At 38.4% G+C, this 26,887-nt stretch overlaps 1 protein-coding gene across 2 annotated transcripts in view; it reads left to right on the forward strand.

Moving 5' to 3' along the window:
- The window catches only part of MARCHF1 (membrane associated ring-CH-type finger 1), a 125,819-nt gene extending 101,626 nt beyond the window's left edge, over nucleotides 1-24,193 (forward strand). For both annotated transcript variants that reach the window (XM_058803545.1, XM_058803546.1), the window contains 3 exons: nucleotides 2,428-2,608; nucleotides 19,214-19,361; nucleotides 21,638-24,193. In XM_058803545.1, coding sequence (XP_058659528.1) covers nucleotides 2,428-2,608; nucleotides 19,214-19,361; nucleotides 21,638-21,939 — 631 coding nt within the window. In that variant the 3' untranslated portion in view covers nucleotides 21,940-24,193. The remainder of the gene's footprint in view (nucleotides 1-2,427; nucleotides 2,609-19,213; nucleotides 19,362-21,637) is intronic.
- Nucleotides 24,194-26,887: the final 2,694 nt, after the last annotated feature.

Raw genomic sequence — 26,887 nt, forward strand, 5'->3', positions numbered from 1 at the left:
GAGCATGCAAGCTAATGAAAGCCATGCCTTTGGTCATTTTCTCTGGACTTTAATTCCTAGTGAAGTTTGTTTTAATTCTCATTACATATTTCATGGTTATAAAGCTAGAAGAGGCCATTAGAATATTTAGTTTGAGCTTATTCATACTGTAAGTTCTTAGTGTCACCCTGTTGTGTATACAATTGGCTTGTGACTTATGTACAAGGAAAGCCCAAATAGAATGTATAATGCATATAGAGTTTTTCTATAGAAGTATTTCCACTAAGGATTATTTGTATTCATTTCAAATTTGCAATGTCACTTTATTTGAAGATCTCAGTGGAATTTTAGGTTTGTATTTTAGCTCTGAAAATAATTTTAAACAATCTTGGCAGTAGTAGAAAAAAAGCTATTGGGTCCATAGCATAGTTGTCTAATTTCTAAATAGTTTAAATGCTAAGGCTGTAAAATAAATTATGTATGGCTTGAATTTAAATGAACAAAGAATGTTGGTCTTCCTTTTGGGAATAGTTTTAATTTAAAAAGAGAATTATGTTTTTTATGTAACTCTCAGTTGGGAATGCATTTGTTAGAAAAATAACTATTTGAAAATATAGTTCTGTTTAAGCTAGAGGCTCAGTAAGAAATCACCATAAAGGCAATTCCCATCTAAGAACTAAGATACTGATGCACCTAACTCAGCTGGATTAGTAAAGACAAGACTGTAAATTGAGTTTCTGTAAAATGTGTCTCAAAAAATCAACATGTGCAAGAAGGAAGTTGTGGGTGATTTGTTCTCCTCTTCACTGCTGTGAGGCATGAAATCCTATGCAAGTGCCACTGCAGAAATTGAAACCTGGCTTTTGTGGACAGGTATTCAGAGCTTCATTTATCTGTTGGAATTTTTGGTCTCTTTATTTTTGTATGTCCAGCAAAGCAGCTTTGTTATGATTTCCCATTATCATCGATTTTTCTCAGGGCTCTGGGCTACACTGCAGAAGAATAGTGGAGCTGCCAGATTTGATCTGTAGATCTTTCATGTAGAGACATTGGATTTCCTGCTCCCCTCCTATAGGCTTGGCAGCCTCAGAGCTGTGCAGCAGCCAGTCTTTCCTGGGATATCTTTGTCAGGTTGCCTCCTGACATGCCTCAGGACCTCCTGCTTTAGAAAGGTCACCCATCTTCCCAGTAGGAAGACAACCTTATCCTGAAGCTCTGCTACCCCAGAGGTGGTGCAGTCACTGTTTTCTCTGTAAAAGTGTGAGTTATTCCTCAGATGTGTTCAGACACTTCTGCATCTGCACCATCTGAGGGTGCCATTCCTAAGTATTAAGCTTTATTTGTGTGCCAACAGGATCTGTGCTGTTACTGCTACTTCTTTATTTTGAAATAGCATTTCTCAGGCTTCAGATTTTTATTTTTTACTTCTTTTTTCTTCTTTTTTGTTTTTTTCACTTGCGTGCCAGCTTGACACTTAATGCACTCATTAGACCTTGGGTGCTTTGTTATGTTTTTCTAGGCTGGGGATGGGAGGGAATTAGTCTTCATTGAGGTGAACCTCCTTAGCCTCAGGTGTTTGGTTAAGCCTTCTGCTCTCTGTAAAGCTTTCTCTGCCTTCAAAGAAATGGTTGCCAATAAATCTGACATTGTTTTTGATGGGTGAATATTTTCCTGATATGATCATGAGATTGTTTAGAAGAGGGGAAAATCAGCAGGACACTTGGCCATGTGTCACAGAAGAAGCCCTTTAGATGATGATATTAGAGCACAGATCACTTTATGCAAAACCAAAACATGAAAAGCTCTGTATCCCATTGTAAGGTAAAACAGTTCTAGGACCAGCCTCTGTCTTAGGGCCTGCTTACAGAGTAGTTTTTGTTTTCTCAAATAATGCAGCTGTCTGCCTAAAAGGGACAGTGAGGAATAAATTTTCAATACCTGCCTCCTAAAAAGTGTGCATGTATGTACGCGCTGTGCCATATGCATGACTCCAGAGTACTCAAAACAGTTCTCTGATTCTTTAACTGTGTACCTCCAGAGAAATATCCTAGAAACTTTTTGTACTTCACATGCTGGATATTTTCAGCTTGGGTTAGATTTCTCTACCTTTGAGGGATTTATTGGCATTACTTACAGACCAAGGACTATTCTGCTCTGGTATTTGTCTTAAAGGTTTTGCCATGCATAAAAGGGAAAAGCTGTTATTTCTATTGATTCACCCTCAGACCACGTAGCAAATTCAAAGAGAAATAATAACTAAATGAAGAGAGGCTGCTAAATGGCAGAAAGGAGCAAGGAGTGTGTTCCTGGGCCTCCATCTGAAAGGTCATATACCTGGCACCTTTTGAATGTCAAGCCAGAAGATGAGAAAGCAGTGTAAATAAGCCAGTGCCTGTGCACTGCTGGTTGGCAGGTTGGCTGACTCGCTCTTGCTGTCCTTCCTGTCAGGATCTGTCACTGTGAGGGAGATGATGAGAGCCCCCTCATCACGCCGTGCCGCTGCACAGGCACCCTGCGCTTTGTGCACCAGGCCTGCCTGCACCAGTGGATCAAGAGCTCGGACACGCGCTGCTGCGAGCTCTGCAAGTACGACTTCATCATGGAGACCAAGCTCAAGCCCCTCCGCAAGGTAGGCTGCTCTGGAGTTTGATTATCCTCAGGGCTCAGCGCTCCAGGATGGCTGTGCAAATTGCCAGCACAGTTAAAGAAACATCTGTCCAGAATGGCTTTGTGTTTGCTGTTGGTAATCGGTCACGGTGATTTTATTCTTACATATAAGCTGGTTAATTTTCAGCAGCAGAGGATTTGACTGAAGACTCACTTTCTTCACACATGCAATATAAATGCACAAATAATAGTCTTTTGGTTTAGACTTTCTATCTTCAGCTTTTTGTTACAAGTTCATCTGCATATTTTTAAGCCAGAAAGAAATCTTTTCATGTTTTGCTCCTGAGTGACACAGTCCAGTTCACCCAGCAATTTTTACACGAAGCCCATAACTTCTGGTTGAGAATGATGCTTGTACTCATGTGGACACAGCAGTTATAAAGTAACACAGTCAATTTAGCTGCATCTGTTGTAGCTGTGACACTCATGGGCAAATTAATCACTTCTGCTTTAAAATTAGTTAATGGAATTGAAAAGACAGGGTGACTTTGCATCCTGAATGTCAAATGTGTGTTATCTGCCCTCATCTGTTTTCTACGATAAATCAATAAAACGCTACACAGATTGTCAGTATAGGGAAGGTGAAGAGTTTATTAAACACGTGTGGGTCCTGTTTTCTTTGGAGTGGATAGCTTCTCTTTGAATTTTTATTTTAAAATGCTCTTATCCTTCTGGAGTCTTGCTGAATCTTTGAAGTTTGAGTCAATCTGGAGCTGGGCAAGTTTTGATTTAAAATAAATTTCTACATGAAAAACATATACCAAAGCTATTGCTTTGGACCAACATATGCCTTTATATAGTGTTCTAAAGGCAAAAGACATTTTGTTTTTGTTGGCCTTACACAGGTAGCAGTAGTTCAGAGAAAGGGGAATCAATGGAATTTCTTCACACTTCCCATTCAGAGGAATTTTCTGTTAAGTCCATGGTGATAAACCACTTCTGAAGAGAGAATTCGGACTAATTTGGAAAGCAAAGCTTGTTACAGGGAAAGACAAAGTTCTCAAATGCCACGTAGATCTGGCCATATACGCTAGAAATTGAAAAAAAAAAAAAGATGGCTAAAAACTCAATTATATTGATTTCAGTTTTGGTAATTGCATATAGACTTTAGCTAATGTGACAGGATGAGATTATTGTATAAAAACCCCTGCCTGTTGCATCTCTTTGGGATTTTTTTTTTTAGTTTATATGTTTCTATTTTCAAACCAAATTGCTTTAACATCTAACAAGTACTCTCACAACAGTTACTTTTCTCAAGAGAATATACAGATATTGGTATTTTTAACAAAAGCTTTTTGCTGGTTTCGTTAGATAATATAGCATCTTTTATAAAAGGGAAACAAAATTTATAGCAACCAAGGAGAAAAGGAGTGAAAAATGTGCATCATTTGATATCAGAAGTAGGCACTTTTAACTGTGTGTAGTCAGTGTCACATCTCCTCCCCCTTTTAGAGTGGTAGTGTAATTCCTACAAGTCTGCAATTTCTTAATTGAATGATTGCCACCTTATTCAGCTTATCATTGGTTCTCAGGTATGGTTTAGATTTCTGCATATAAAAAGATTCACCTCTTCTTTCAGGCAGGATATTTTTGTTTCTGCTCGAAGCACTACTCAAAAGAAGTTTATCTGCCTGGCAGTCTGTGCTGGCAACATTCCTCCCTTTAAATGCAATGCTAACAAATATTTGTTTGTGTAGAATGGACCCAGCACTAACTATAAATCCTTTCTTATAAGTCACACCCATTTCAGAAACCAAAGCTCCCAAATATTTCAAAGTTAAAATTAGTTGTCTTTTGGCATTTACAGCATTCAGCTGTGACACGCTTCATGTGTTACATTTAATTAAACGTGTTCCTTACTAAGTGTGAGCACTATCATCACCATTGTTCACAAATTTATGAAACACTTAACAGTTTATGAGAAGCTGTTTTGCAAACCAAGTATTTTGACAGCTGTAGCAAAGCCAAGGTAAGGGAGGAAAAAGTGATCATGAGACCTGACATATGAGTAGAGCTGACTTGCAAATTTCCACCCAAACATCCGTTATAAAAATCACTGAAACTGTTTTGTTTAGGATTTTTTTGTCAGAACTTATATATTTTGCAGAAGTGGAAAGTGCCAATGAAACACTGTCAAATTTCTTGGCAGCTTTTATGAAGCCCAGAATCTCAGTTTTGGGGTGTTCCTTGGGAGCGCATGTTTTCAAAAGACTGGCACAAAGCGTGGTGGCCAAAATACTGTGGGACAGGCAGCTCCTAACACCAGCTCCCCACAATCCTGTCTCCTTGATGCAGGATCTGAAAAACACTATTGGCTCTGGAATTTCCAGACCTTGAAAGCTTTGGGTTTTGCTAAAGCTTGGTTCTGTACTAGACCTCAGGAGCCTTCAGTCCCCTAAGTCTGGGCTGTCAGCAGTCAGTCAAAATTTCTGAACTTCTGGAATCCCCTTGGCATGATGTCAGGGACATTATGTATCTGAAGACAACACAGTTCTTGTCAGCTTTGTTGGATGCCAATTGGAACAGCAAAATTGACCCCAAAAAAGTTATTAATTTTGCTAATAAGCTTCGAGGAATTCTGAAAACAGATTACTTTTCCATGCATCCTAAACTGAAGACCATATGTTTTGTTTCAAGAAAGGAGTGCCTATTCAATTCCATAAGAGACTAATTTATTTAAAAAAACAAAGGAAATTATTTTCCCTAAAGTGAGTTTCTGTCCAGCTTCAGATGATGCAATTTCCGTGGCCATTAGACCTGGATTTGAAGTGACATTCTACAAGTGGAAGGGTCACATCTCTTTACCAGTTCTGATTTTTTGTTTTTAATCTCTCTCATCACTTATTATACAACATTCTAAAATTTGGTTCCTATCTGTGCATTGTTTCATTACGATTAATTTTGTCATTATGTCTTTGTAAAATTCCTACTGCTGGCCTCCTGAAGGGAAAAAAATTACAGACTATCAAACTTAATTACAGCAATCTATAGTTTTGCATTTTGCAGAATCACAAAAGCATGATTTAAATATAAAATAAATTATTTATTCAAAAATGAATTACCATCTTTATTTATACCTCAGCCCTTCATGCACCTTCAATGTTTCATAACAGATTTTTTTGTCAAAGTCTAAGGTTTTATACCACAATCATTTTGGAATATCTTGCCATATCTGTTAACACCCATAAGTGACAATGTAGAACATAGAAAGCTAACATAAATTAAGATAATCAGTATTAAATCAATAGGTTTGTGCCAATGTGTGACAGTTATTTAATTAGAGAATCCCTGAAAGCACCAGACATCAAATAAAACTGAGTTTAATCATTTTAGTGAGTCTTTGCATTGAGGTAATCCTTTTAAGCATTGATCAACAGACATTGCAAGCATTTCGTATATTTGGACAGGTCTAATTACTTCAGCTCAAGATAAATACAGAGATTAAATATTAAGCATTGCTTAGTGTTTTTGATTTATTTCTCATGGTCTCTGTTACATCTGTCTGTCATTATAAATAATACAGTTACATTTGTAGCTTTGCCTCTCAGCATCTGCAATCCATGATGCAGAATTTAAAAGGTGACTTTATCACAGAAGGAATTAGGAAGTGGTAGGAAGCTTGTGTGAGTTCCTTATTGAGCTCTATCAGGAAATAGCTTAAACCTGAGAAAAACACTTCTTCTTTAAAAAAGATGCACTCCTAGATAGTAACACCTGCATTTCATATCTCTTGAATTTTGTGTTTGAAGACTAGTCGAAACAGGAATTGAATGAAAATACAGTTATAATGAAATGGATTAAAGTGTCAAATTAAAAGAAAGCTCAACAAAAAAAGTCTTTAAATGGAGATTCTCAGCAGTGCCTTGCTATACTTCAAAATACTTTTCATATTTAAATTTTGCTATCTATTTAAGACGTCTAGTATCTGATGAGATGTCTTACTTTGATGCATCATCCAAACAGATTATTGTGTGGTGTCAGAGATGTCTGTTTTCTCTCCCAGCTCTATTTTTGAAATGATTTACAAATAAAGTCTTATTTATGTGAGGCATGAGCAATATTGCTCATTGTTACCATGTGGTTGCTCTTGGTCATTAAGGAAGTGCAAGTCACTTTGTTTGTTTACAGAAGCATTATGTAGCACTTGAGGTTAATTTTCTTTCTGATAGAAAGAGTATCTGAATTTATGCCTTTTTTTAAAAATAGAGGACTGAGAATGTTCTTTTAGTATAGCGTGATATGTTTCTATTAAATTAAACAGAAGCAAAGAGAATGCTGATCATGAAATAAACGAAGTCTTATTTAATTTGAATGTGTATATTTATCTTCTAAGTGTTTATGCCTCTTGTATGCTGTATTTGGTTATATGCTCATATAAAAAATCCTCATAGTATGCCTAAAACATTCACTGATGGCAAAATATGTTAAGGATGTTTTTTACTTTTGATTCAATAGTAGCTTGGGAATTCATATTTACATTTCTTTATTAAGAGTATGGTGATAACTGCCAAAAGTCATAGGACCTGCAGTGAAATTTCTGTGGTGTTCTGCTCTGAAATCAAAAGTGCTGGCCATTAGAAACTGCTTTAGCCAGAGTAAACTCTCAGATCCAGGTGTGACCAGAAGAGTCTCACAAGAAAAAGCCCCGAACTGTTGGGCAGTCATTACCCCACTGCTTGCTGTTCAATTCCTACTGCCCTGGGCTGTGAGGTGTGAACCACCTGCCTTTGCCCGTGGCTTTCTAATAATGCCCGTGATAAGAAGTGGTATCAAATATTGCACGGGACTTGCTGTGGGACTAGTTAGTTCCCTTTTCACCCAATTGGATGAGTATTTTGCAGTCCTCAACACAGAAGGAGCTCCTGCATTTTGCTTTGATTTCTGGTGCAGCTACATAGTGTCACCAAGGCAACCTGCTCCTCTGTTATCTTTCTTCCAGTGAACTGTCTCAAAACATCAGCAGCCTCAAATAATTGCCTGCAATATGTGGGGTCAGACACTTCACCAGTATGCACAAAGGCACAAAGCTATTACTTTCTTGTTGGCTATCATGTCATTATAGCAAATAACTTTGGGCTCAAGGGACAATGTGTATATTAAAGCTTGTAAAGTAAAAATTATTCTATAGCACTTATATCCTATTGTGATGCCTTGGGGATGCAAGGGACTACTTTGTTCAGACAGTTGTATTCCTAATTTTTGAGGATAATAGAGCATTACTGCTAATTTATCTGTATATAGACAGCATGCTGCAGTTCACAGAATAATGCTGTCTTGCATTTTCTGCCACAAGAACAAACTAGAGCTGAGCTTTCTTATGATGGTAGAATTTGTGCTAGCCTGCCATTTCCATATGTCTTTCTCTTCCATTCAGAACACAGCTTTATTCACAGAGCTATCCCAGTTCCCACAGACTTCTGACAAAAGATTCTTGTGCCTCTTGCCTTGAAACCATCATAACATACCCCTAGGCTTGCTGAAAGCCATCTTTCTGTGATACTTTGCTGAGACACCCCCATGTGGAGGTAGAGCAAGATGTTTGTACAGTTTGTTCTTTGAACTTGCATTCTTTTAAGAAGCAAATGAAAAATATTGCACTAAAAAATTAAATGAAAACAGTGTCCTCTGCTAATTAAATGCCTGTAACCAAATTGGCTGCTTTGCTGCTCAGCAGCATTTGCAAAAGCAAAGGGAATTTGGGAGATTGTTCAGCTCTGGGTGTTAGTGGTGTTATCCACTATTGCATGAGCGTGAGCTCTGGGGGGTACAAATCTTCTGTGCTTTCTGAGGCAGTTTGATCTGAGTTGTTTTACAGATGCAACTTGCATCAAAAGATTCAATTCCCATTTTAGTTAGAGAGCCCTACTCAATCCTGCAGTTCATCAGCCTCTCTCTTATTTTTTAAGAACTTGGGGTCTCCCTTTCATTTTTTTATTTCAGGCCTTTCAGTGTTTTGTTTTGTTTTGCAGCTTGACCTCATCAATAGTTATAACCAAGGAAGGACTGGGAGGCTGAAGCACTGAAAATAATTAAGAGAGTCTCTGGCTCTAGAAATAAAGTGTAAATGGAATGCTAACACAAAATGTATAGCTAGTAATATGAAATTAAAGAGCATAATCAACCCAAGCATTCACCTAAACCAGTCATTGTGATTCATGGAGTTCTTTAAAAATGCCATTTTTGCTGTTTAATTTTGAAGTTAGGAACTTTACCAGCTCCCATGGGAGAGGGCTGCTATTCGTGATCTGATTAATGCAGGTAATTATCTGTCGCGTAATTAACACGTACAATTTTACAGTTGTTACCTGCCTCAAATTTATTTTGCCTGGGACCTATTGATGTGAGAATGATCTGTTCACAGGTTGATGCTTGCATGGTGGAATGCGTGCTAAAAATGGATTTTCTTTTGAAAAATTATGATATGATGTTCTTTTGAACACAGAAATTTCAGTAGTGGATCTAAATTATGACCAAATGGGATAACTTTTACTTTACTCAGGTTTGGTGGTTTTTGTTAATTAAATTTTATTCCTGTAGCATTTTATTAAAATTATTGGGGAAAAAATTAGAATTTCCTGTTTTTTCCAGAATGAATAGCTCCCCTCAGCTCTTTACTAGAGCAGTAGGCTGTAGTTTTATTTTAATTACTATATCTTTCCCCAGCACTACTTTCCTCCATTTTATTTTTATTTAATTGGATCAAAAGAATCTCTCTTGTGGGAAATAAAGGACAGAGAAGACAACTGTAGTTATTAATTGGAAAGTCAGTATTCTTCCTAAAGCCATGTTTATAGATATTTAAAAGCATGACCTCCTTTTTTTAATCTTTGTTAGGTGGAAATTCAGACATGTGTGTAGATACCTCCAAAAAAAGGATATGTCCAGGTATGTTTAAACAACAATGTATTTAAAAATACCAGGGTTTTGGCAAACAAAGACATTTAAACCAAACTACACCTTGGTAACAACTTGTACTGATTCTGGACAATTTGAAATAGAGGAAATAAGGCACTGTGATGACTACTGGAGAGAAGGCAATTGAAGTAAAGACCAGCAAAACTGTAATTGTATTCTACAATTTGTTTTAGGTCCCTAAAGCAACAAATTTTTAGAGAAATTTTCTGCAACTGGACATGACTGAAGAACTGAAGGAAGTGGAGAGGGTTACAAAACCATGTAATAGGATCCTGGTCTCACCATGTTGCTATATAAGTTTTTCTAATTTCTCTCCTTTTCCAATTTCTACCATGCTATTAGAGCCTTCTGTCCATGTCCATCCCACTATAAGCACTCAAATGTGCAAAGGGAAATCCTACTTGATATTCAAAGACAGAGACTCAGGCACAGACTGCTGGGAGATGGTTTGTTGTGGCTCCTATAGTGGAGAAAGGACTTGTGGCTGCTTTGACCCCAGCAGAATACATCTCAAATCCACCACTGAGCCTATGTCATGCTTTTATATTGCCTCTAAAATACATACTGTGGGATCTCAGCACCTCAGGATGGAGGTGCAGAGTGGCCGAGAACACCCTTGGGGGGCTCGGGAGTCCTGGAATGTTGCCAGAAGTGTCTGGTGGCTGCACTTTGATCCGACACAGGAGACGACGCCTGTATGAGGACTGGGAAGGTTTCACTGGGTGAATGGTGAAGGGATAAGTTAATTAGAGTGTAAGACACAGGGTTTAGGATTTCTGTACAGGGGGGTCTAAAGAAGTAAGATGGAGGAATTGGGGCGTGTCCTGTCCTTCTTCTTCTTCTTCTTGGCCTCCATCTTCTGTGGTGGTGGTGGCACTTTGGGATTGGTTATTACTAAAAGTGCACCGGTTAATAAGGGTAGAAGGTATTGGGGAAAAATGATAAATATTGTACACGTAACTTAGGGTATAAAGATAAGTGACCGCCCCGGGGGCTCGCAGTGTGCCCATGGCTGACTGCTGTGCAGACCTCTGTCGGGCTGAAAGAAAATCTTTTAGATAAACAATTAATAAACACCAAGACCGAGACAAGATCAGAAGTCTCTCCTCGTCCTTTGAAGCGCCGGGCTCTTCAAGGCCATCCCTGGGCCTTTCCAGGCCACCTAAACAGCACAGAAAACTTACAACATACCACAAAATGCAGCAGCCCTACCAGCTTTGGTCAGAAAGGGAAATTTCAGCATAACTGGTGTTGCAGGAAAATTATGGTCTGTGCTCTTGTAGTGTGGCAGTTTCACTGATTTTTTTATGGTTTTCTTTGTATGTGTATGTGTCTAAGTTGTTTGAGGGCAGGACTGTGATTTAAAGGTATTTGCTACTTAGTGGCTGGGGCAAATGTTATGCCTTCAATTAGATATGCTGCTCTTTTGGAAATACAGAGTAGGCAGAGGCAGGAGTCAACAACTGCAGAGAGAGCAAAAGTGACAGACTAGATCCTTTGATGGAATGATCATGGAAATACTGTGGGGAGAGCACACAACAGTAGCATCTGTTTCTGTTCTTGACTAACCGTGATAAAAGTTAACGGAGACATAGACTCTACCCCTTTTATCCCTGTTTCTTTATGGGTTACCAACATGTAGCTTCTTTTTTGTTTTTTGAGTATGTTAAAGCCCAGATACCTGAAGTAAATATTTTCTAGAGTTGTAGATGTGTGCCTCTTGTTTGTAGTACCAGAAACTCCTCATAGTTTTACACTAGAGTGATAGTTCACTCCTGATCAGTGGGTTAATGTTTTACCTGCAGTTTCTCTGCCAGGATTATTTTTTAGATAAGGTAGCTGAAGTGTACTGTGCTTGGAGATAGTGATCTTTTTATTAAAGACCTTACAAAGCAAGAAAAGAAAAAGTAATTGTGAATGAGGAGTTCATGATAGCACTGAAGGCTCTGTTGAACAAAAGATGGGTTAATGTCTTTTCAGAATTTGAAGAAGGTGCTTGGAGAATAAACACTTGGTCACATGCTTCTGCATTCTATATATTGATGTAAAGTAAATTCCAGCAGATGGGAGCTAGAAAGGGGCTCCCAGTATGGAGAGATTATTCTGTAATTACTTCCCACGGGATTCCTTGCACATCTCTCCAAAGCATCTGGTGTTGGCCTCTATCTGAAACAGAGCACTGGATGAGAGGGACATGAGGTCCTGTATTTCCAAAGCATAGGTGTTGTGTTGTGTTTTTGGTTTTTTTTTTTTTTTTTTTGTTGGGGTTTTTATTGGTTTTTTTTTTTTTTATTGTTAGTCTGTGTTGGGATGTTTAGGATGCAGGTACTGAAGTTCTTTTAGCAGGTTAATGACAAGCATTCTCAATACCACTTTCATATTGCAAAAACAGCTACTTCATTTTAGAAACTATATTCTCAAATTACTTAACTTCTATACTTTTTTTTTACATTTTTTAAGGGTTTGCTAATTGATGTCGTACACAGCAAAACATTGCATAAGCTTGTGAAGAGTGCATACTGATTATATCACTTAAGTCTGTTCTAATTGTCACAAAAAAGAAATAAGGTGCCATCTTGGTTATGATAAAACTGAATTAATAGTTCTTTGCAGATGATAATCTTAAGGTGTTCATCAAAGTGAGGTTTTTCATTAGGTATTTCTTTTATTACTCTAGTTATGCATATCATACAAGAGTGAAGTAAGTATGTTTGTTTTTAGAAATGTACCCATTTCTGGTTCAGTTTAAAATTTTTAATAGGTGTTCTATATACACTACAGACATTCTTTTGAATTCCAGACAGGTTTGTTTAGTATCTCTTAGGGACAGAAATAGATTTTGAGCAAAATTCAGACAGATTTGCCAGACAATGATCTCTGCTGGAACATTTAATGAGATAACTAGATGGAGGTAAAGTTGTGCATAGACAGGGGCATATGATCCACCAGGTGACATGGGATTTTAAAAATTCATTTCCCTGTTCAGCAATTAACATAGCAGGGGTCTAATTATGGTCTTCTAGTCTTTATCCTTACTAGAGTTTCTTCTCTGGATACAGCTTTTGAAAAAAGGCAATGACAAATATGTTTTCTGTATTTTCTGTGATCCTGCTCAGTTCTTCCTACTCTCTGGATGTGTTTGGGGAAAAGAACACAGTGTAGGTGTTTTCATGGCCCAAACCCTTCTCCTGTCAGCTGTCAGACCTGGCTCATTCTCTTGGACTGTCTGAGGGGCACTTCGCATGTTGGAGCAGGATGTGGGGACACATGCCTTGTCCTTTAAGACACCATCCCCACGGTACAGGCTGTAACCACATTTTGTTTAGGTGGCACAGAGAGGCCCAGAATGCTTTTATTCAAATAACAAGGTTTGAAGTCTCATCTCTTACGAACACTTCCAATTTCTCTGGGGCTATTTTGTTCTCCCAACGTGAGTGGAGCCCTGTTGTCCTTTATTACTATTATTTCTTCCTCTTCCACCCACTGCACAGATTCCATTCCACAAACTGCCATGGCAGCTGCTTTCCTCCAGCTGGTAGGTTGATAGCAGTGAACAGCTCACTGTGGAGCCTGAGCCAATTAGTACTGCAGCAAGTGACCAGAAAACCCTCCCTAACATAAATAACTTGGAGCTACATGTTCACACTGTTGACATATCTTCACTGCTCAGCTCACTTCAGCATACACCACACCAGTTCTTTTCCAAAAGTGCTGGCTAAATCCTTTGGGTTGAGTTTCAGATAGGAAAGACCTCTTTCTGTATGTTTTTTAGTCTGTGTGCAGAGTGCAGTTTCTACAACAGCTCTAGTAAGTAATTTTAGCCTCTGTTTTGCAGGCATAATTACTTTAAGATAAAGGTTGGCTGGAAGTATTTCTTCAGACTGTAGAAAGAATTCAGAAAATATTGCATCATTACTTTAGCTCTAGGTGAGAGCAGAAATCCTTCCAGCTGTGGTTGTTGTTTACATTATACATAGACATTTTTTCCTGCTAAATAATGGATAGGGAGAAAAATGTCACAAAAAAATGTTTAATATTAGCAGAATTCCCCCCATACCAGCTTCCCCTGTCAGACCTTCTTACATGCAATTTTTAAAACAGGGTTCTTGAAAATACCCAGGGGTTAAAAAGTCCAGGCATTCATTATATGTTGCAAAGCAGCCCATTAACTTCACCTTCAATATTTGGCATCCTTAGTCTGAGCCCCTGCAGCAGAGAGACCTTCAGCTGTAGAGGTGTGAGTCTGCAGACCTGCAGTAGAGCTGCAGCTGCCTCAGGACATCGGTGCAGACAAAACTCCGTAGCCAGTGTGACAGAATATTGCCCTGGACAGGAGGCAACACGTGGGCACGGAGTGGTGGGTGGGAGCAGGCAGGCAGCAAATCCACAATGCAGAGGTGGGGGAAGGAAAGCCAGGCTGCAGAGTTTGCTCAGTGCCATTGGGAGGTGGAGGCAGCTTTTGTGTGGGCAGCCTGGAGCTTTCGGTTCTGCATTGGCCATCGTGAAACCACTTTGCAGAAAGCGAAATGTACGGGAGGGAATTAACATTGCAGATTTGCTTCTCTTAAGCAGAGAGGCTCTGTTGGTGCGTAGGACATGAAGCAGCATCCCCACACTCACAAGGAGTGTTTTCAGAAGATACTAAAGAAAATATCTGTAATTCCTTGTTGCATATTGATTAATCAAGCTTGTATTAGAAGTGGCATGCAGGGAGGCAGATTTTTTGCACTTTAAAATAAATGTGAGAGATTTTCTCAAACTGCTTTACAGGAAAGGGAAGTGGTTGGCTACACATGATTTAAAGTTCCCTGTGTGTTTTAGGGTTTGGTGGGGTTTTAATTTTTTTTTTTTTTTTTATTTCCCCGGAAGACTCATGACTACATTTTGTAGTTACAAGAGTGGGATTTGAAATCAGTAACCACTTTCTTGAAGTTTCTGAGTGAAATTTTCTTTAGGAAACAAAAGCAAAATATGAGGTAGAAACCTAGAACAGGGTACAGTTTTACAGCTGCCACTTTAAAGATTATTCCGAACTTCTCAGGCAGTAAAGCACAGGAATTCCAACTGAGATGCACGTTGTGACTTCGAGGCAGCTGTAAGTAGTAGCTGGGGTGGGACGAATGTTTCTGATCACATTCACAATCCGGCTTCTTTCCGTTCTTGGTGGGAACCTTGAGTCAGGCAGTGTCCTACCACCCTCCAGTGGCTTTCAGAGCACACTGCAAGCGACACGCTCGGAAAGCTTATTCAGAAAATAAAAAGGGGGCTGGGGATATTCCAAGCTTTCTGCTGGGGACGCATTTGGATTTTTGTTACACTTTGGATTTATTTGGTGACTTGTTTAAAAGAGCTTTTGGTTCCGGTTAGATGTTACAAAGTGTTCTAGCACACCTGTTCTGTGAAGCATTATGGTATTGCTTGCATTTGCAGGACATTAAACCATCTGCATTTGTGATGGTTTCCAGTCTGTGTTTGTATTGCTGCCAGGATTACAGAATCTGTGAATGTGACAATTGGCTGTATAACAGTGAAGGGTTGTTTTGTGTGGGGCTGGGCAGAAGCTACAGTTTTTTCTATTAATTTAGTGACTCAATAATTTGCAAGTCATTATAAATGTCTCCTCTGGCTGCTACCATTTATTTCTGTCATTATATCATCTAAAGCACCTGAGGAGCATTAAGATCTAAATTTCCAAAGAAAACTGCATCTGTGTACTTAATTTTGTGCTGTTTTCCTGTTCTTGGTAGCATCTGATCTTCTATCCATGGCATGTCACAGTGTCATCAACCTGATTGCTGTATTTTCTTGGAGATCACTGATGAAGATAATAAAATATGACACAATTTATTTTTATCTTTCTATTATGAATGTGGAAAGCCATGAAAACTGCAGGAGCTTCAAAACACAGCAGGGATGAATTTATCAGAGGTTAAGGAGACATTAATGCTCTGTGTGACATGAAAGGTAACGCCTGCCAAAATTCCCCACACGACTTTAGGCTGTATCAAGTCCCGGACTATAAAGCAGAAGTAAAGGGGGCTAATGCTTTTTATTGCTCATTACATTGTTGTCTCATCCTTTGTTATGGATTTTCAAGCAATTTTTATATCGCATAACTGTGCTTTTGTCCAAGCAACTCTGTGCTAAAACTAACAGTTAATTTTTTGATACAAGCCTATTGCAAAAATCCTAAAATAGGGAATTGCACTTTTCTGCTCCAGGACGACATAAATTGCTGGCTCATCTACTAACATCACTCATCTAGTAGAGCATGACTCATCTAGTCACAAAGTACTCTCTGTTCAGCCAACCTAAAATATGTGAGTAGGATGGGGAAGTTACATCAGCTGCCACTGGGATCACCAGAAGTACAGCACAAAGTTTAATTGCTTTTTTTCTTCTGAGTTCAGCTCATCATCACCATAGTTGGGAGAATTATGACTGCAGCAAGGGCAGGGCAAAACAAAATAGCAGCTTTGGAGCACACTAAGAACTGTAAACCAGGTAGCTGTCTGTGACAGACAGAGTCTCTCCTTGGACCTTATTCCTTTCCTGTATCCCAAACTGGGAGTATGAGATATTCTGCAGTGTCCCAGTCACATAATCACCCATGCCCTGGTGACCTCTCCCAGTGTCTTGGCAGCCACCTTCTGTCTGGTGTGGTAACGTGTGTGGATAGAATGGACAGACAGGGCAGGCAAGGCAGGCTGCCTTGTGGGAGAAGAAAAGGGGGCAGCTGGAGGAAGCAGAGTCCAGTAGACCTTGGCTTGCCTTCTGGCTGGATTTGATGAGATGTTACCAAAAAGGCCTGCTTCAGCCAATTTCTGCTGGCTTCCTCTCCTGAGATACCTTTCTTGTAAATCTCAGCAGAATTCTGTGAGCTGGAACCTTTATTTACATATCCTGCCTGTTGGTTGGTTGATTTTGTCTGGGTTTTTCCCACCTACAAAATGTTTACATTTAGACTAAGGGGACCAGCATTTGTCTTTGACTGGGCGTTCAGATGAACACAAAGCATTTTAAGTATATTAGAGAGTTAAATGGCTATAAAGAGACTGCACGTATACATGGCACTGAAAATTTTGCAGAGTCTTCTCTCCAACAGACCAAATGGTGTAGCATCAAAGTTGAGATAACAGACAAAATCTGTTTAAGAACAAATCATTCTTCGTTATGTTCTTTGTTATCTCTCACAAAGCGCCCCCAGGTAAGTGAAGTGTTAAGCTGAAACCCTTTCTTCCATCTGGACAAAGACAAGGTTTCTTTCTTTGGAAAGAAAGTCTGTTACAAGACTTGAATTTTCACTGCAAAAAAATTAAAACCTCCTGGTCAAAGGCTGTGTAACCTAGTGGCTCTAAGGAAATAAGACTGTGATAATGCCACATACTCTCTGGTCTGACCACTGAATATTAGCTACACGAACTATAATGAATATAAAGTTTGGGGGTTGTTACTTAAAAGAAAATTAAAACAAGCCTTTTTTAAATCCTCCCATTTTTCCAAACTGCCATACAAAACCCAGCAAGCTTAGTTTTCACTTAAAAGTAGATATATCAGAAACTGAAATGAGGTCTCAGCTAATAAATAAGCTGATGGCTCTGACTCTTTGTATATTACTCAGGAAATATTTACATTTTTCTAAATAATTATTTATGCTTTGTGTTCATGAAGTGCGGGAGAAGTGATTCTTGAGAGACCCCAGCAGGACTGCTGCATCCAGCTCTAGGATGGATTCCTAGAGGGTGCCCACTGAGGTCATGTTGGAGAGAGTCCAGAAGAGGCCACAAAAAATTATCAGAGAGCTGGAGCACCTCTCCTATGAGGAATAGCTAACAGTTGAGGTTGTTCAGCCTGGAGAAAAGGCTTTGAGACCTTACTGTGGCCTTCCAGTACCTAAATGGAGCCTGTAAGAAAGATGGAGCAAACTTTTTAGCAGGGCTTGTTACAGTAGTACAAGGGAAAAGGATTTTAAGCAAAACAACAAAAAAAAAAGCAGTATCTGGACTACATTTAGATGAAACTTCTTATGATGAGAATGGTGAAACAGTGGAACAGGTTGCCTAGGGAAGTGGTAGGTGCCCCGTCCTGGGAAACCATATGGTCGGGTTGGATGGGGCTCTGAGCAGGCTGGTCTAATTGCAGATGTGCCTGCTCCTTGCAGGGGGGTTGAACAGGACAGGATGAGCCTTAAGGTCCCTTCCAACCCAAAGCATTCTGTGATTCATAGAATGGTGACGAGGGCTAGAAAATGTTCCAGAGATTGTGTTTTGAGGCAGCAGCTCTGAAACATGCAAGATTTAACTGCCATTAAAGACTGAGGTTTGTTTGGCCTGGTATGTTCTGCTTTACAAGCAGGAAGAAGTATTTTTGAGAGTTATTCCCCTTGGTGCCACAGCACTTACCCTCATCAGGTTTTACTGCAGTTGTGCTCCTTCAAAACATAATGTGACTGCAGAGAGTGTTCACAGTAGAACGGCAATGTTGGTTCAAGTTAAAGGCTAAACATCTAGCTTGGATGGCATCTCCAGCTCTAGCCTTAAGGAATTTAGAAAAATTTGTAATTGCCTGGAAACAAAATTTTAAAAAATCCCAAATAGTGAAAACAGCTAAAAAACCAAAACAATCCAAAAACCTAAATGAGGAAAACCAAGACAAACTCACAGCTTGGCAGTAAATGTGTAGCATGGCAGTGCTCTGCAGAGGCTGTGGTTGCTGTCCTAGCTGTAGCAGGTGGCAGCAGCGCTGTGGCACCGAGCTGAGTGCAGCTCAGTGTGGTGTTCACAGAGCCACAGGGAGGTGGCACTCGCATCTCATGCTTTGTACTGCTTTCCTTCCCCAGCTGCCTGTACTGGCTCCAAGATTATCCATCAGAATTGAGGCATTTTGCTTTCAAGTGCTCTGTTCTTTCATCTCTTTTCAAAGGCAAATGTTTTAGGAGAGAAGGTTTTGTTTTGAAGAAGTGCTGTGAAAAAAACCCATGTCACAAGTGAGATTAAAAAAAATCGCCTCAAGAGCGGCATTGTTCAGTTGCAGAGAATAGCCTATTTCATCTTAAAATAGCCTTAACTTAAGCCAGGATTTAGCACCATAATTCAGAAACATGTGCCTGGAAGATCCTCCTTGCATTACTGAGGTTGTTTGGCTGCTATCGTATATGGTCATCTCCACGTAATCATCTTTTCAAGTTTATTGAATTTAATCCTCAATGAAGTTGTATATCCTGTGCTTTTATTTTATGGAAAGACTGTTACATAGCTGCCTTCCTATAATTTTAATACATATTACAAACAGATGTTTGGGCTTTTTCTTCTCTCACCACCAGAAATGCAAATTTAAAGTAAATATTAATCTTTTTATCTGTCTGTTAACATGTTATGGCTGTACTGTAATGAAATGACTTAAGATATCATTCACAAGCAGGCAGAAACAGAACAGTATTCTTCATTTTTCTGAATCTATGAAAATGAGATCATTGTGAATTTAACAGGGACAATGCACACACTCCTGTAATGCATATTACCAAAACTAAAGGATTTGTTCATTTTATTACTGCTTGTGGTTTTGGTAGAAAGAGCCACAATGGCCTAATCAGTTTGATGTAAAATTTTACAAGTCAGATTTTTTTAATTACTTTTTTTTTTTTTATTTTTAGTGGGAGAAATTGCAGATGACAACAAGTGAGAGGCGAAAAATTGTGTGCTCAGTCACATTCCATATAATTGCAATTACCTGTGTTGTTTGGTCATTGTATGTTTTAATTGACAGAACTGCTGAAGAAATTAAACAAGGCAATGATAATGGTAAGTATCTTTTATCTTCTTCAGTGCTGCTGATAATGCAGTGCCTGCCTTTGAAAGGCAGCTCTGTAACCCGTCACATTCTGTTCTTAAATAACAGCTCACATGCCTACACCAGAGGCTTTAATGCAGAAGTTCTGAATGCATCAGTATGAAAATCTTACCTTATGTCCCAGCAGAGAGAACTCTACTTTGTGTAATCATGACAACAGCTTAACCAGCCTGCCGGTTCTTCTGGGTTAATCTCCCATTATCTAGGTAATTCTAAAGCTCAGGCAAAAAGATGAGTCAAGTTCAAACAGCTCAGTGCAAGTTCAGGTCCTTAAATTGCAATTTATATATATTAATCCCCTGAACCTTGATAGGAAGTACGATAGAGCCTCTTCATTAACAACCTTCCCTAATACGAACTTCCAAGAGACTGATTTCCAGTTGTGTTAGTCCTTCATGTGGGATTTGAGCAGCATGGAAAACCATTCTTGTGTCCTTTCAAATAGAATTTCACTGTTAATGTCCATGTTCCAGCTCTATTTATTGGTTATGCACTGGAACAGAGAAGTCATGGAGTCTCATCTGCAGAGATACTGAAAATACAACTGGACATGTGTAACAAAACGCATGCTTAATGTCAGTAGGAGCAATACTTAGCATATGTGGAAAATATATCCTAAATTTAACTACTGTTTTCCATTTCAAATCTAAGTTTGCTCTTAAATTCAGTCTTAAATGATAAAAAGCTTTTTAGTTTTGATCTGAATTGAATTTAAGCACCCTAGAGGAACAAAGGTCTTTAGGTTTGTGTTATATTCCAAAGTTAACACGGAAAACAAAACAGGTGGAGCTTTGTGCCTTGCTAGTTAGATAAATATTTGATGATACTCCTGATGCTTGCCTTTCTTGCCTTAGAGAGGAAAATAAGCAACAAGCCTCAGTAAGTCACAGATGAATACACACTACAAAGTCTTGTTTTGCATTCTATTGAAATGGGTAACCTTGCTTTTTATCTCAAAAAACCTGGCCCAGAGGACAGGACTAGGGATGGCTTTGAATTTCTATTTATGAGTACAACTCCATCACCCTACTCATTACAAGGGGGAAGCTATTTCTGTAGACTAGCTGAATTTACATATCAAAACAGTTAACAGGGATTTTTGTTGTTACACACAATGCATAAGAATCATGTTAATTATTCCTGGTAGGCTCAAAAAGTATTTATGATTTGTATAGCATTCAGTATTTGCCAAATGTAATGGTTGATTCTTTGCACTAAAAAATGGACAAAGATATGCCCTGGAGCTACTTGAAATATGCAGAAGTGTGAGAAGCATACTTTTGGTCCAAAATTTGCTTGTTGCAGGGTAGAGTACTTTTACAAAAGTGAACACGTATTTGTGGGGAATAAGGACATATATGTAGTTTGCTTTCTTCCCCATTTTCACGCTTTAAATGGGAATTGCCAAGATAAAGATAAAAAAGCACTGGAGGAAAAACACTTTATAAACATATCTTGAGAAGGAGAAAAATTGAAACCCTGAATAATACTATTATTGTTTGTTAATGTTCTAGTTTAAAAATCCCATTTTAAATGGATATCTCAAATTATTTAGGGGTTGCAGGTTTTTTTTCTCTTTAGGGAAGTATGATGCAAACACTTTAATTGCCAACCTGACACTGGTTTATAGAAAAGCAGATTTAAAATATATTTTAAATATTCTAGAATTTATATAGTACCAGTGGTAGGGAATCAAGTTTCACATAAATTTACTCTGAATAATTCACATAAATTTACTCTGAAAATTTACTCTGCTTGAATAAACAGGTCTAGGTTCAGCTGACCTTTCTACTAGTAAAGCTCAAGTCTGAAAACATGGCAATCCTGGAAAAAAAGATATACAAGATGATATGCTCTCTGTCCCATAGCAGTTAATGTAAAAAGATGCTCCCTGTATTACTGCAGAAGCAGCAGCAGCAGCCTATCTTTAATGTTAAAAAGTGGAAGAAATCCTGAAAGAAACACTTTGAGAGTGGCATTGATTTTTTGATTGATTTATTTGACCATATGGTGGTCCAATCAGTTAAAAGTAGGAAGCAGTTTCCTATTCCATGGGCGGTTTCTTGGCCAGCCTGTGGAATAGGAAACCCCATCAATTTTCCATAGCCACAAGTGCCCCAATAGCGTGCACATACCCAGGCATTCTTAGCCAGTGGCTTTTTTTCAGTATACATTACTGAAACAGTGCTTGATATTCAATGTATAACATAAACTTTCTATTTCAAAGGTGTCCTCGAATGGCCGTTCTGGACAAAGCTCGTTGTGGTGGCCATTGGATTCACAGGAGGCCTGGTCTTCATGTACGTGCAGTGTAAGGTTTACGTCCAGCTGTGGCGCAGGTTGAAAGCCTACAACAGAGTGATCTTTGTTCAGAACTGCCCAGACACCATCAAAAAACTGGAGGAGAAAAGCTCTCCGTGCACTCAGCCCTCGGAGCTGAAGGACGCGGTGGTGGTGCCAGTAGCACAGACAGGTACAAACTCTCAGCCGGCGGCGGAAGAGGCGACGTCGGAGGTCATGCCAGTTTGACACGGACAGCGCTGCTTCTCCCTCGCAGAGTAAGCCGTAGTGTCTGCTACACTACAAATGCTACAAGAAAGTAGAAATGACTGTGCTTTTTTTCAGTTTAAGAAGACCCCAACTAAACGACAAAAAAAAAAATACCCCATACAAAAACCAAAACAGTACAAGGAAAATGGATCCAGCAAAGCAATTTGTTACTGTAAGGAATGTGACCGTTCGTGATGTAATTTCGCAACTAGTCAGCAAGTGTAGTGAAAGTGGAAGTGTAGAAAGTGCAATAGAGAACAGGTTTAACAGACAATGCCAAACCTATGTAACAATGTACTTTTTTTTTTCCTAACTGGGCTGGCTGGGAAAGTAGAAAACAGAAGTGACACAATGATTTTGTTTACAGAAGACTCAAAACCTTTCATCTGTTTACTACTAGAAGTTGTATTTGCTATTTACCTTTTCAGAGATACACTTCAAAGGGTACCAATCCAAGTAATATGCATTAACAGAATCAAAGTACAGAGAGCTGTACTGCAGCACTTCCTCTCTATGCCTCGTATGGTAACGCCTTCATGTGACTGTAGAGGAGCCTGAATGTCTGGGCAGCTGTGTCAGCTATGGATATTTGAACCAGTTGTTTTTAACTATGGCTGGATTTTTGAAAAGTAAGCAGTTCCAACCAGTATAAACTCACATTTCCATAAGCTGCAGATAGTTTTTTATAAATGTCAGGGAAGTAAGGAAGGAGACAATATATAGATATGCATTTAGAAGAGCAGCTCCGCTGTTTATTTTACTTTATAGGAGTGAATTAGGCATAAATTGGATCCACAAGGTATTGAGGCAGAATTTTAAATGAAAAAAAAAAGCAGTTTACTGCAGAATTACACAGAAGTAAATTGTCTGTTATCAAAAGTCTGGAAAAGGATGACATACTGAAGATGGAAGCAACTTTTGGTTTTATTTTTTAAGATTCATGATACAGAAAGGTAGATGTAATAGAACATACCTACCTACATATCTTAAGAAAACATTAGTTTTTATCTCCTTGTTCTAAAAAGCTCGTTTTTCTCTTCCTGACTGAAAAAAACAGATCAATGGTTTCCTTCTGTACATGTAAACTTAAGGTGTTAGAAATTCGACAGTTCAGTTGTTAATTTCGTGTTTTGAGCACTGGCATATAAAAATGAAGTGTGAATAGCATTAAAAGGTGCAATAGATAAATGAATGTAGATATAATCCTGTGTCCAACAGGGTGAATTATGTATAAGGAACCAATTTTGTGATTCACTTTGCAAAACTGTGGTGTTTACTATAAGGACAGAAGAGCAAGTATTGACTCGGAGTAGTTATGTACTGGTGTGCACAAGTCTGGGGCCTGAACATAATGTGTATTTTAAAAAGAAGTTGGAAGTTCTTTTTTTAATCTTGTATTTAATAAAGGAGGAAAAGCAAAAAAGTATATAAAGAACCAGAGTAATGAGGACAGGAGAGTAGAGATTCACTTAAAGGAGGGGTATCTGCCACAATTATAAGAGAACTGGAGTTCTACAGAAGCCTTGAAGTTTCTACTGGTAAATTTTCTCTTTATACACTCAAATATTTACCGTGAAATAACAGGTTCATCCCATCCTTGCAAATACGCAGGCTTTAGGGGCTAAGATGTATTGGAATTTATATACTAGGTATTCCTTTGTGAATGTTTACTGGCTTAAGGCTCAGGGAATACTAGCAGTGTTAGCAAGAAATGTGTCTTTAATCAGATCATTATATTCTTTTGTACTGGAATTGCTCTTGTAATTTGGCTGTGACTAAGTGATGGTTATCTGGCTAGACAGGACACAAAATCTTGGTGCTTTAATGGGTCCTTAATATATGTCAATATTTGCTGTCAGTTACTCCAGGTGAGTTGGATTAATGTTGAAGTTTTTTCATGTAATGGCACACACTTTTTATATAAAATAATTTCCCAACTATACAACTGCAACTTCCAATTGTAGCAGCTTCTTATTTGAAACTACATACAAGAGAACCAAATCATTTCTCCATTTGAAATTGTAAAGGAGATTTCAGAAGGTCTTCAGAGCATGATGACATGACTAAGGAATGTCTAGTAACTGCACATGCTTAAGATAGTCTGCAATGGCATGGTTTTCAAAAGCTACTCGTTAAAAGGTAACTCTCATGATATCTGATGTCAGACACATAAAATTACCAACTGCATCTGAATGTTTGGAAGGATGTTTACAATAAACCTCGGCAAAATTTACTGACAAGGAACATTATTATGAAAGATAACTAAGAGCTTTCTGAAATAATAGTTTCTTATTAAGTGAAAGTAACCCTGCTTCTTTAGCCAGCTTGTTCTTTCACTGCAGTAGCATCATGACCCATTGAAAGTACTTTATCCCCTATTTTGTCAGCTTACTGGAGAGTAATTTGCATTGGGGTTTTTTCCTTGAAGAACTATAAAATTCACCTAGAAGAAGAAAATACCTGAAGATTCTGAAAGCAGAACTGTAGCATCCAACAAGATTTTACATTTTTTAAAAACACACTGAAGAGTCAGCAACAGAAAAGACAATGTGAAAACTTTTATACTAATGCCTTCAACTTCAACACTGTTCTGGCACTCAACCATATATGCAACTGAGTTTACAGTTAATTAAATAAAAGAAAGCAGAAAGACTTCAGTTGAAATTCCTCCTCTCCCTTGGAAATACTGAATGGGGACAGCAGCAAAAGGAGTAAAATGGGACACTGAGACAAGTCACCAGCAAGAGAGATTTCAGCTGGCTTGAAGCAGCCTTTAACCTTTTAAAGCATTACAGTGTTAACCTGTGCATCCCTTTCTCTTCTTAGATGCACTGGATTTTCTAGAGCTTTTAGGAATTTCATGGAGGATTGGAATTAGTTTCTGAAGCAGGGTGCAACCTCTTCAAGAGGGCAAGGAGCTATTCACACCACCATGCCTTGGATTCTGGTCTTCAGTAATAAGGAAAGTACATGGATAGAGAAACTAGACAGATCCTTATCAACCAATACTTTTTCATTCCTAAAGTACAATTTTCTGTATTAATTTATTGACCACAGTATTCTGTCCTGGAAAAAAAACCCACCAAAACCACACAACTAAACAGAACAGTATACTGAAGGTTTTAAGATGAAGTCTAAAGACTTTTTAATGAAGATACCATCTCAAATAACGAACCATATCAAACTCCTGTGTAACCACAGTGCAGCTCTGGCAAATATGCTGACAACAGAATTTGGCCTGGCTAAACCCACAAGGGCAGAACCTGGCTCTGAGCTGCCATTAGCAAGAACAGCTTGTTCAACCTAAGTTTTAATAAGGGTAGGTAGAAATAATTTGGTGTCAGGTCAGATCTGGAAGTTTGATCAAGATACTCCTGTATTCACTCCTGTGAACATGCACATTTCTTTTCCTGTGTTTAAGTTACAAGCATTATAATGTTTATTTCAAACTGGCATAAACATACCACTTTTGACTATCAGTAGCATTACAATGATTCTTGACTTGTCCAACTGTGCCATTCACACACTGCTCTGTCTGAAGGTAGTGTTTATTTTTGTTGTGTAGAAAAAATAATTTCCCATCTCCAGAACAAACAGTTTATAATGTCCAATAATGCAATGAAACTTACTCTGATGAAAGTATTTTACTGTGTATAATATTCAAAACTACAAGTTTGTGTTATTTGTTTAAATCCCTCTCTTTTGCAAAAGAAAAAGTGTATGTTTTTGTGGGTGAATGTGTACTGGAAGACAGAAGGTAAGGGAAACAAAAGTAATGTATCTGCTTAATGTTGTGAAAAAATGTATTTGTATTAAACAAATTACTCTAAGTACTGCAATATTCTACATTTGTCACCTTGTTACCTAGAGCATCACATGCTGAACGTGGATTGGCAAGACCACCCTCTTGCAAGAAAGATGAACGATATAACTCAGTTGCTTACTTAATACTGATAAACCTGCTAAGATGCAAGGGGCTACTTCTGGGTACCCTGCCTTGGCAGAATGCTCAGGAAAATACTTCATAGTACAAAAACACTTGAAAATACTTATAGTTGCTGAACTTGCAGGCTTCAACTCTATAAAGAAGCCTAGAAAGCAACTGGTTTTGCATCCATAGAATAATGGATGACTAGTACTGGGTTTCAACTCCAGGGAGGTAAGAGGATGAAAGCTACCTAAGGAAAGCAATGCCTTGGTACAAACTGCTACAATGATTTTGTAATGTCCAACACATAAAAACGTTAAATATGGACTGGAAAGTTAAATACTTTAAAGCTAATCCCAGCTCAGATTGTCAGCATGGATCCCGTTCCTTTTTTGTACTATTTTATACTTTGATTTGGTGAGGTTTTCTCCTTTTTGAAAATCCTAAAGACATTTCTTAATGAAAAGGATTATTGCATGTTTGCTTTATAAAAAAAAGCCTGTGCATTTTGTGAAGTGTAAAACAAAACAAAAAAAAAATCTTACCTTCATTAAAACAGAATGTTCCAACCAAGGTCCAAATTTAGTTTTCTACAGCTCCACCTACTCCATATCTTTCTCGTAGATGGTCAGCTGGGGAGTGAGCTAAGTTTCAAAATACCACAATTCTAGCTGGAATCATATGGCTGATGATTGGTAAGCATATATGTTCAAAACACAGAAGTAATGTTCTAACAAATTTCATTCTGTACATTCAAGGCTAGCCACTTTTGCATTTTCTTAAAGCTGCCCTAACTAGGCTCACTATGTAAATGCAAATGGATTCACAAATCCCTGCAAGATACAGAAGAAACAGCATAAAAAAGAAGTTACTGTAGTAAAGCTATATTAATTTCCATTTATTAGCATACAGAAAAGTGGAACCAATTTTAGTATCATAATTAAGAGACCAGAGGTGTGGGTCCCCAAGCCTTTTTGCTTTGCACAAGAGTTTGAATCC

This window comes from Ammospiza caudacuta, chromosome 4 (genome assembly GCF_027887145.1).
Source record: "Ammospiza caudacuta isolate bAmmCau1 chromosome 4, bAmmCau1.pri, whole genome shotgun sequence".
Lineage (NCBI taxonomy): Eukaryota > Metazoa > Chordata > Aves > Passeriformes > Passerellidae > Ammospiza > Ammospiza caudacuta.